The 11,236-nt window shown below is 38.9% G+C and overlaps 1 protein-coding gene across 1 annotated transcript; it reads left to right on the top strand.

Annotated features, from left to right (window-relative positions):
* The first annotated feature begins 2,476 nt into the window (after positions 1-2,476).
* trib1 (tribbles pseudokinase 1) lies at positions 2,477-11,027 on the top strand. Its single transcript, XM_057354786.1, has 3 exons — positions 2,477-3,206; positions 3,954-4,246; positions 8,876-11,027. Exons 1-3 carry the CDS (start codon positions 2,922-2,924, stop codon positions 9,339-9,341), a joined length of 1,044 nt encoding a protein of 347 aa, XP_057210769.1. The 5' UTR covers positions 2,477-2,921; the 3' UTR covers positions 9,342-11,027.
* The last annotated feature ends 209 nt before the right edge of the window (positions 11,028-11,236 follow it).

The raw sequence follows: 11,236 nt of genomic DNA on the forward strand, positions 1-11,236 counted from the left end.
GGTGACTCGTGGTGGATAGAAATAGCTCATTCTAAGGTAATAAAAACATAACGCTTCATCATGTAAGGTCTTTATACACCTCTGAACACTTACACTAGTTATGTATATTATATTGCATTTCTGTCAATAGATCTTCCAAAAATTACACACTCGACCTTTAACTTGATTGCTTTAAAATATACTGGAATGACTGTTTACATGCACCGTGACACCTTATCAAGCTATAATTCTTGCACAAGTATGACTGGTTGACTTTACACCTTTTGGACCATGTTTAATGCTCAACGCACTTCCCCATTTCATAATTGCTATTGACAGTCACGGGTTAAAGTTCAGCCCCAATTATGATGTACTGATGTACTGTGTTTTTTTAAGTAGCCAGTGGTTAGATAAAGCAGGTAAAAACCATCTAAAGAGGATTTACACCTGTTCCTGACTTGATGTTTAGTACACAGTATGATCTGTTCCCTTTGTCTTTACTGCTGGCAGTGAGTCAGACGATTTCAATGGAAAAGAGCTCTGTCAGAGCCCTCAAGCGAGAATGACCTCAAATAGCCATGTTCTCTAAATCGCATGCAAACATAACACAAATGCCATCAAGTGTGGTCTCTGTGACACCTGTTTATGTCATAACAAAGCAGAAGTAGATATTTCTCATAGAGAGAGCTGGGTGGTTTACTCCGAAGGGAGAGGAAGCGCAGAAAACCTGTTCTGTTCCTGCTTAACAGCATGACAACCACACACATCAGATACTGAGTCATAACTCAGATATTTTACTGTCAATGGAAACATGGTTACTAAAAATAAGCTTTCGTTTAATGTCAAGTCCTCGATCTGACCGCACGTTTTAATTCTAAACCTGCATGCATGCCGTGTCATCACGGTCACAGATTCAGGGAATCAGGACAGCGTGTTCTGAAATATTCCACACGTCTTTTTTGGAACTGCAGGAAAGTGTGAAATAGACAGCATAACACGTTTTTATTGGGCACATATTTAACTTTTATTTTAGACTTTGATCACTAGCCTATAACAATGCTCAGTTACAGTTGTCATTATCGCATAAAAATTACAACCGGATAAAGTTGAGGTATTTTAAGCATTAAAAACATTCTGCATTCCCTTGAGCCTATTCCAGGGATGCCTTTCTCCAGCTGAAACAAGTGTTCGTTCAATAACTCCCTCCCAAATTAAGAGCTGTAAAAGATGCATGGACAATGATTCCAATAGTGACTTTATGTGCAGTCACTATGACATAGATCCATATGTAGCCGATTACAGGGCATTGATACCCATCTTGTTGTGGTCACATATTTGTTCTGTAATAAAATGTGCCAACTGTCTTGAAACTATTTACAAAAGACATAGTAGATTTTGTGGCTTCTAGGCATTTGCAATTTTGCAAAATTGCTTTTCATCCTCATAACGCATTCTCATTCTGTTTAAATTAAACAAATATGTCCTTCCAATGAAGATCTAAAGTTATGCTACAAAAGGCACCACCACTCCCTGTCTTTCTCTTTATGGTGATGACTCATCGGTACATTAACAAATATGAACTGCAAATATAGAGCACAACCCCCATTCCTCAGAAGCAGAGTTTCTTTTGTTAGATCAACATGTCATTATGGTTGACACGTTGTCAGGAAGATGTTACCTTCTAAATACCCTGGTGAGAAAACATGCATGCCGTGCAGCTCACTAATAAACACAGCCCTGCATGTTGAAATAATGTAAATCGGTATCTAGCATGCGTTTTCACGAAGAACCATGACAAACATGAACGCATGAACGCATTCAGAAAGATTTCGCAATGCCAGTGTTTTAATGCACAACTATTCAAATTTAAAGCATTCATCTCATATGTTTTTCACTGGTGATAAATAAAGTAAGTTATTTGATCAAATTCATGTTTTGTTTTAGCATTCGTCTGTCAACAAGGTGAGTGGCATGTGGCGATTACTCAATCGTCGAGACTGCAATGAATGTGTCACTACTAGAGAGAGTCCGAACCGGGCGGAGTTCCAGCATTGGGAAACTCGGTTCATTTGAGCGAATCTTTTTGAAATGATTCACCAAGTCGTTTTAGACATCACTCAAAGGTTTTTTTATAAGATCTCGCGCGGCATTAAAATATTGATTTTTCTGATAAAAGTTCACTTAGTTCGCTAGTTACAGCTATAAAAGCTTCATAATATGTTATATAAACCTTATGTGTACACTAGGCTATCACCCACCACCACATAGCTGAATTATCACAATGTTTTTTTTCTAAGTAGCCTACAATCAGTTTGGTTATGATCATTTCAATTTATTTTTTAATTAACGTATTTTTAAAAGATAGGCTACAGCAATTTGCCACTTTAAAATGGCCACAGTTGTCAAAATGTAAAACACTAAATTGAAATGGTTTTGTAAAATTGAAGGCAGTTTTTGTTTAAAGCGCAGGCGGCTACAGTGAATCGGTTGAGCTTTGCGAATCGATTCAAAAACAACCGGTTGACAAAAAACGACTCGCTCGAGAACCGGGCATCACTACAGTCGAAAGTAGAGCACAGACAACAGCATCAGTAACGATAGTTGAATGAGACAGACTCTGATCCACACCGGGAATATTTCACACCACACAGCTGCTTCGCAAAGCACCGCCTCATCGCGGGCTTCAAAATTCTCCAAAGTGCCCGAGGAGACAAATGCAAAAAAGCTACACAATAATGGATGAGCGGAACGGCCAATCTACGATACAGACACTTTTTTGCATTTCTCATTTCCTTTGATGAGTATGTAGGATCGTTTTTCCTTTTGCAGCGCGGGACACAGATCCTTTACTGGGATGTTTTTGTGCAATTTGTCGGATTAGTCCGATTCACGGCTGCCTTACAGAATTGACGTGTTTAAATAGGCTACTGTAGTTTAAAAAAATGAATGTGCTGTGGATTAATAATCCGGTACCGGGAAGACACGGACACAAGCGTTTTGACACGGATGAGCCGGTGGCAAAATGTCCCAGGCTCAGCGAGTCCTCGGGAGATGCGGGTTTGCTGGGTTCTTCACCGGGATCTCCGGTCAGCGGAGCGTCTCTGAGCGTCAGCCCAACCCACCAGGGTCCCACTCACATCGGCCAGTTCTTGCTGGTGCCCCTGACCGATCGACCGGGGGTGCACAGCGCTTTAGATTTGGACACGGGAGAGGAACTTGTCTGTAAGGTAAACGACTGTATGCCTTGTAAATGACCGATTCACATGATGTTTGTGAACCAAAATCCTCAAATTGAATGTTTTATTTTTTACATATATTTTCATAGATACGAGACATTATTTTTTACGTTTTTACATTTTCTTATGTCACGTTTATACAGTATAACAATTTTTTACTTTTTATTTATTTAGTCTATACATGAATATACATCACTTTTAAGACATACTATCATCTATTAATATTGTCATGTAGTGTTACAGAATTGAATGGACTGATATATGGACAATAATGGATGTATGGGTCTTTAAATGTTTTATACACAAATGTCAAAGCATTACTATTAGGGTATTATAAGGGTATGGATAAGTAGCGGCTTATCCAAATCCTCTGCAGGTTCAATATTGTGATTCAGGTGTTTTAAAAATGCACCAGGATCAGGAATGAAGGACAAAAAGCTGATGTGTCACTCAATAACATTCCCATTGATCCTGCAGCCAAAAACATCACACAAAGCTTTAACAATACAAGTCTTATAGCATCTATATTCCCATTCAATTTTCAATATGCCCAAGTGTTTTCATCAAACAGAGCTGCCTTTCATTTATGCAAATTCACAGACTTATATGTGATCTTCATAAAAAAACAATCTGATTGTAGGATTTTTAAGCGCCATTGTAGTGATTTTTTAATAATTCTTCGATTTTATCAATCAAAAATCTTTCTTATTAACACAGGATTTTTATTGCCATCTGCAGGTGTTTAATATGGGCCAATACCAGGAGAAAATCAGAGCCTACAGCATGCTGCCAAGGCACAAGAACATTGCACAGATCAAAGACATAGTTATTGGGGAGAGCAAAGCCTATGTGTTCCAGGAGAAAGATTTTGGCGACATGCACACCTTTGTAAAGAGCAACAAAAGGCTTTCTGAAGACCTGGCTTCCAAGCTGTTCTACCAGGTGGCATCTGCCGTGAACCACTGCCACCAGGGCGGCATTGTTTTGGGGGACCTTAAGCTTCGCAAGTTTGTGTTCTCAGATGAAAAAAGGTGAGAGTACAATTAACGAATGTGTGTGTGTGTGTGTGTGTGTGTGTGTGTTAGATCACGAGTTTTGTGGGTTGTGTCGGGTGCAGTACATCGTGCATCAATGCTGTGACATCAACGCAGTCATGAAAATAATTCTGGTTTAGTCGTGCGCTCGCTTCCCTTCGGCTTTCACAGGTGATTGGTGCCGCTTCCCTTAAAGAGTCAAAGGAACAAACTCATAGCACACACTTACTCATGTTTCTCTATAAGAGGAACAGCGCTGGTAATCCTAGCTCTGAATCTGTCACACATTTTTCTGTAAAAATGGAAAGGAAATGTCCTACATTACACACAGGAGGGAACGTACTGTAACAATCTCCAGCATTAGATGGAGCCAGACTCCCATCGTGTCCAGTAATAAACTAAAATCCCAGCCCATCTACAATCATGGGAAGATATTTGTTTGTCATTTCTGGGGCAACATTTTCAAACCTGACCTTTGGGCATTGGCGTGATTGTGAGTAAATGTAAATAGAAAGTGTATGAGAATCCACTCACCCTTTTCTCATAGCAGGCAGCGGGTGCAGCAAGATGAGTCATAGCTATGCACACAGAGGGAAACTCACCATTCAGAAACATCTACTGTACCTATATTACAAATGTACCTATTCTCTTGAATACAGCAATGGTCGTAAGTGAGGAGTGTCAGTGTTGCACAAGATTCATGTCTTTGCAAAACTGTATCACCATGGGACTAAAAGCAATTCTGTTACCTGAGACAGCTTGGGTACACTATTCTGTGCCTGATTAAAAATGACTTTTGAAGATTGATGTATGACTGAGTCTATTTTTTCTATAAAATGGTCTAAACACTGACTCCAACAACTACGTAATGTATAATGAAGCTAAAATTGTGACATTCAAGGAACAGTTCACCCAAAAAATAAAAATTCTGTCTTCATTTACTCTCGAGATCTGTATAAATTTCTTTGTTCTGATGCAAACAGTTCTGAAGCACTTTTGACTATCATTGTAATTTTTCCATATCAATGGGGTCCAAGAACTCTTTGGTCACAAGCGTTCTTCCAGATGTCTTTCTCAGTGTTCATCAGAACAAAGAAATTATACAGATTTGCAACAACTCAAGGGTGAGTAAATGAAGGCAGAATTTTTCTTTTTGGGGAAACTGTCCCTTTAAATATTTGTTTTTTTAGTTAGCCTTTGGTTAACATGATAATTTCTTAGCTTGCCCGCGTATAGTGCTAAATATTCTCTATAGATAATGCTCTTTTTGATCAGGCAATGGCTACCTCTTTGAGTCTAGTAGAGTAGGATTCTGAGCGAGACAGGATCCTTCCTGACACCAGCTATGAACATTGTAACACTGGCAGACTTACAGTCTGTCCTGACAGACGCGTGCAGCACAGACGTGACTGGTGCATGCTGACATTTGTGCAGCCAAAAAACTGCAAAGCTGCCGACACGTAGAAACACGTTGTTAAGGGGATAGTTCACCCAAAATGAAAGTTCTGTCATCATTTACTCATCCTCATGTCATTCCAAACCTGTATGACTTTCTTTCTGCTGCAGAAGACAAAAGAAGATATTTTGAAGAATGTTGTCAACCAAACAACACTGGCCCCCATTGATTTCCATTGTACTATGGACATAAAACCATGGACATCTTCCTTTGTGTTTTTGGAGTATTAATTACCATTTGTGTAACCACAGTTGTACTACAAACACCAAAGTTAAACTATGGTTACTGTAACAAAATCATGGTTAATTTCTGGTTACCGTGAATTTTTTGTTTTATTTGTTGTCAAACCATGGTTATTTACTGTAAGGGATGATATAAGTTAAAATAAACCTCTCATTATTTGATGTTTTATGTCATTTTGATTTTCATTTATGCATTTTGACAGACGCTTTTATCCAAAGCAATTTACATTGCATTAGCATGAGTATGTGTGATCTCTGGGATCGAACCCATGACCTTTGCATTGCTAGCCCCATGCTCTAACCACTGAACTACAGGAAACTGTGAATTATATTTAGCTGTTTTTCAGAAAATGGAAAAAAAAACACTGTACTTTTTAAATGACTAAATACTGTGTCGTCAAAGTTGACAAGAACTTCTTAATACTTTTTATTGGTTGGATATTTGCAAAACCCAGTGACATGACTAATAATAGGCTAATGATTTATAGCTGAAAAAGAAAAATCATGAAATATGGAGATACGAGGTTTCAAAAGGACAGCAGTGATTTTTATGTTATTATGTTATTTATATTATAAGTACAAATGTACAATATTACTTTTATCAGCATAATTTGATCAGATTTATTATACCTATGGCCACTTGCACAGCCCAACAACGTTAGAGCAACCAGCAGCCTACTAGCCCATATTACAGCAACTGGCAGCCACCATCTTTTTGGACCTCAATTTCGAACTTTTGCAGAACGCAGTAATGACATGTGATCGCTAACCAAGAAGCGAATCATTTTGAAACTGCGATAACACCGAGATACCTTGTGGGCTCACACGCACAAAGAGACCGGCTTACCTGGAATGTGTCTGTTAGATTGTGAAACAGACAGACACAGGCTGGGCAGGGTCTGTTCATGCGTCACTGGTGTAATAGCACCGTTCATAGGGTAATGAGGCACCGGCAGATGCCTTGAGCGTGAGACACAGGTGCAGCGAGAGCGCGGCAGACCTGCACACTGGTTTGTCCTGACTCTCAGTCTATGTGTCAGTCACACGCACGCAGAGGGCTATGACTCATTCTCTCCACCTCTGGTAGAATGCTGTTGTGTCATCTGCAACCCCCCGAACCGTGGCTGATAGCCGGTGATGAAACACAATGCCATGCATAGCAGCTCATGTTTTACTGAAAGGGATAGCAGGAGAAACGCACACACACGCTCACAGGTCATCAACTCTTACTGTTAATGTCCATGTGGATATTCCTGGATTTGACCCCTGTTGTTAGTTGAGCTAAGTTTAGCTGAGAGTCGACAAGATTACATTTAAGAGTCCTACAGAGCGTGTAAGCTTTGGAAATTTGTGCCTGCTTTTGTTTAAATGGGGGCTAGAATTAGACAAGGCTCTGTTCTTAACTTGTAGTAGTAAAGTTTGAAGGTCAGACAACTCATGTACCTAAATTATGCCGCCTATCTTGGCCAGGACCCTCTTGTAAATGAGATTGTCAATCTCAGGAGTTTTTTAATTTTCCTGGTTAAATAAAGGTTATTAAAAAATAAACTCAGAGCACCTGTTTTTTCTATGTTGCTAATTGCTTATTTTCAAATTGCTTTATTTAGATGTAGAACAGCACATTCTATTAAAGGGATAGTTCACCCAAAATGTAATTTACTCACCCTCATGTCATCCCAAACCTGTGTTTTTTTTAGCACAAGACAAAGACAAAAATACATTTTGAAGAACATCAGTAACCAAGAAGCATTGGCCCCAATTGACTTCCACCATATGGGCACAAAACCACAGAAACAATGCTCAAAATATCTTCTTTCGTGTTTCACAGCAGAAAGAATCTTGGTTGAATAAGAGGGTGAATAAATGAAGAATTTTTTATTTTTGGGTGAACAAACCCTTCAAGATACTTAATTCATCACTGGTAGACCCAAAAAACTATGCAGAGCTCTGTATATTTTTTACAGAATTGGAGCGCTTGTCATTCGCAAAGTTCTGCACATCTCCTGCTCTTTTTTTTTTGCAAAAATATTATTTTCTATTATATTACACTTTGTTACCAATGACAGTAAAGTACTTTCAATCCAGGTAAAAAAACAGTGCACTCAAATTCACTTTATTTACACTTAGTACACTTCCATAAGTGTTCTGAAAGTGCTCTATTTTTAGGTTTGTATTTAATATGCTAAAAATATAGTCTTTAGTACTTCTATTCATGCATGGTGTTAGTACGGTTGAGTACAATGGCAGTACCCATTCACTTCTATTGTATAGACACAAAACCAATGCAAGTCAATGGGTACCGCAGTTGTTTGGTTACCAACATTCTGCAAAATATCTTCTTTTGTGTTCTGTGGAATAAAGAAAGTCATACAGGTTTGAAATGATAAGAGGATGAGTAAATGTATATTTTTGGGTGGACTATCCCTTTATCTCAAAAAGTACTTAAGACCAATTTTTTGTACATTAAATACAAAAATAGTGCATGAAAATAGACCAATTTAAACTTGGTTGAATTGCTTAGTCCTAATCCAAATTCAATTCCACCATCTTGCCCTTGTGTTATTGAGTTCAAATCGTGTTACATTTGCATCATCAATATAAGCATTAGTGGCATCTGTTTGTCTGTAATAAGGTCATGATTTTGAAGGTAAAGACAGTTTTACCGTAAAATATTTGTACTTGGTGGATTTACCATCAATGCTATACGCGCACACAGCATCATGCAGAAACATTGCAAGAGATGCGAAGAATGCGAGCCGCTCTTCAAAAGTAATTTAAGAGACAAGCAGCTATGAAAAATGCATTATAGTATAACAAGTGCCTGAATGGATTGTAGGTTGGATTGGTTTGTAAAGTTAAATTCTTTTCAGCCATATTCCATTGTCAGTTATGTGCTATTCATTATTAACTATAATGTATTTCTTTCAGGACTCATTTGAAACTAGAGGGCCTAGAAGACTGCCACATTCTATCCGGAGAGGACGACTCGATGTTCGACACGCACGGCTGCCCGGCATACGTGAGCCCCGAGATATTGAACGGCGGAGGCAGCTACTCAGGAAAGCAGGCGGACGCGTGGAGCCTCGGAGTTATGCTATACACGATGCTTGTGGGCCGCTACCCTTTCCACGACCCGGACCCCGCAAGCCTTTTCTCCAAGATCCGACGGGGCACGTACTGCCTCCCCGATGGGTTGTCTCTGAGGGCACGTTGTCTGCTTCGCAGTCTGCTCAGAAGGGACCCTAGCGAGAGACTCACCGCCGCGGAGGTTCTCATTCACCCGTGGTTCCAAGGCAACACGCAGGACACGGGAAATGCAGAACACGAAGTCAATCTCAGAGAACAGACAGTGCCCCAGTTTGAAGTAGAGCCGGACGAGGACCTGTTCTCCTGAGAAAACCAAGCTTGAATGGGGACCAAAATATTGTCTTGGTATTTTTGTGTTTTCTAATTTTATTTCTAGTACATTTTCTAAGTATACTTAGTGAATACTTAACAGTACTGTATCATCTGTGTCAGGTTTAGGAACAGCGTGCAGCCAGCGTATTTGAAGTCATTTGGTGCTAGTGAATCGTTCTTGTGCTGTATGAAGTGAATGCTGAGACTGGGCATTATGGGTCATGTGATAGTAAGAATGTCGACATGGTGACTAACCTCAAAGGGGACTCAGAACATATTAGCTGCAAAGGAGGGGGAAGACAGACATGGGCCAGACCTGTGTCTTAACCCTTCGCTTAACACCAGACATGTATGTTAACTCAGCCATTGAATACTGCAATACCATGTACATGTCTTTAATACAAGGGGACTGAAGATTACAAGAAAATATCCACAAATAAGCTGTGCCATATTCACATATGCCTTTTAGAACTGCTAAACTGTATAGAAAAGACAAAAGTCAGCCAATGATTTTTAAGATTTTTGGTACTGTAAGCTATACCAAAATATTAGTCTTGGGTAACTACAAAAATTAGATGTGATGGTAAAGGACTAAAGATGGTAAAGATGCCAAAATGTATTAAAGATGTCCAATAAACAGTCTAGAAATTTTCATGGTGAACCTTTGGATAGATACTAACCTGTAGGAAAGAAAAACTGCAAAGATCTTCCTAAAGTGAGACTAAAAAGTGAGAAAATAGATTTTCGTTCTTGCTTGTATGATTTTTCACTTGATCTCACATGTCTCCTGTTTCAAAAAAGATCTCTACAATGTCTACAACTGTGATCAGATTTGCCAAGATAACAGTCTGCAAGTCAGAGATTTCAAAAAATCTCAAACATTTCTCACTAAACTGAATCATCTCAGCCATCCACATTTGTTTTATAGCTCAATACTCATGCCAACTATTTCCCATTATTTTATTTCCCCATTGTTTCTAAGGTATTTAAGAAAAATTATGAGACTATATTAAAGGTAAGCGAGATCTCAGAGCTATAAATAAGCAAACCATGAGAGTTATAATCTTTCCTCAGAAAAAATAGTATTTATTTTAGTAAATCCCTGCTGTACCGTAATCTCTCTTCCAGTCAGTGTGTCTGTATCAAAATCCAAAGGATTCAAAAACATTGAAAACAAGAATATGGCGGGTCAGTTGTGAGTGCGAAGATAAATACTAGAATGACTCAACAGGGTGTTGGTGAACAGAAGAGGAATGGGCTGAGATTGCCATGTTCAGTATGACTATGTGTATCTTCACTCTCACTATAAAGAAAAGAGTACTACAATAGCGTTACTGTAAGGGCAGAGTTCCTATAGAGGTCTGTTTTTGCTTCCTCTCACATCTGAATACAAGCATAATGGTTCTGTCCGACTTTTATGGTTTCTGAAAGGCTCTTTAGAAGCAAAGCCTCTGATAGGCTGGAGGGCATGCAGAACGTCTGTCTCATGCACGCAGCACATGGAGAAAGCTGACACGGGTGCACAAAGTTCATATTGCACTGTGAATTATGTATTTGTGACGTAAACCTCAAGGCTTGACCGTGAGGGTGTAATGGTTAAAATTCATTGTAAAAAAATTTGCATGTGTAAATATGTACATTTTAAATGTGTGGACAAAATAAAGTCTTTTTCTTATTCTTATTTAAACTGGTGGTTGACTTTCAGTGAACACACACGAAGTAAACATGTCATTCAAATGTGACTTAAAAGTGTGAGACCGTGCATGTTTTTCAAACTGTCTCCATTTACTCAAAATTGTCTAATAATTTTCTCAAAGCCTTAAGGCCCCACACAGTTTAGGTGTCAATGTAATTTTGTATTGACTGGCAGCAGGGCTGTAGAAACAAGCT

The sequence above is a fragment of the Triplophysa rosa genome, linkage group LG16, assembly GCF_024868665.1.
Source record: "Triplophysa rosa linkage group LG16, Trosa_1v2, whole genome shotgun sequence".
In the NCBI taxonomy this organism is placed as follows: domain Eukaryota; kingdom Metazoa; phylum Chordata; class Actinopteri; order Cypriniformes; family Nemacheilidae; genus Triplophysa; species Triplophysa rosa.

What these genes read in the sequence shown, in the direction of transcription:
- trib1 (XM_057354786.1), top strand. Translation starts at nt 2,922, where the DNA reads ATGAATGTGCTGTGGATTAATAATCCGGTACCGGGAAGACACGGACAC. An exon ending in GAGAGGAACTTGTCTGTAAG is followed by an intron (nt 3,207 to 3,953) that starts GTAAACGACTGT and finishes TGCCATCTGCAG; the next exon opens with GTGTTTAATATGGGCCAATA. An exon ending in GTGTTCTCAGATGAAAAAAG is followed by an intron (nt 4,247 to 8,875) that starts GTGAGAGTACAA and finishes TATTTCTTTCAG; the next exon opens with GACTCATTTGAAACTAGAGG.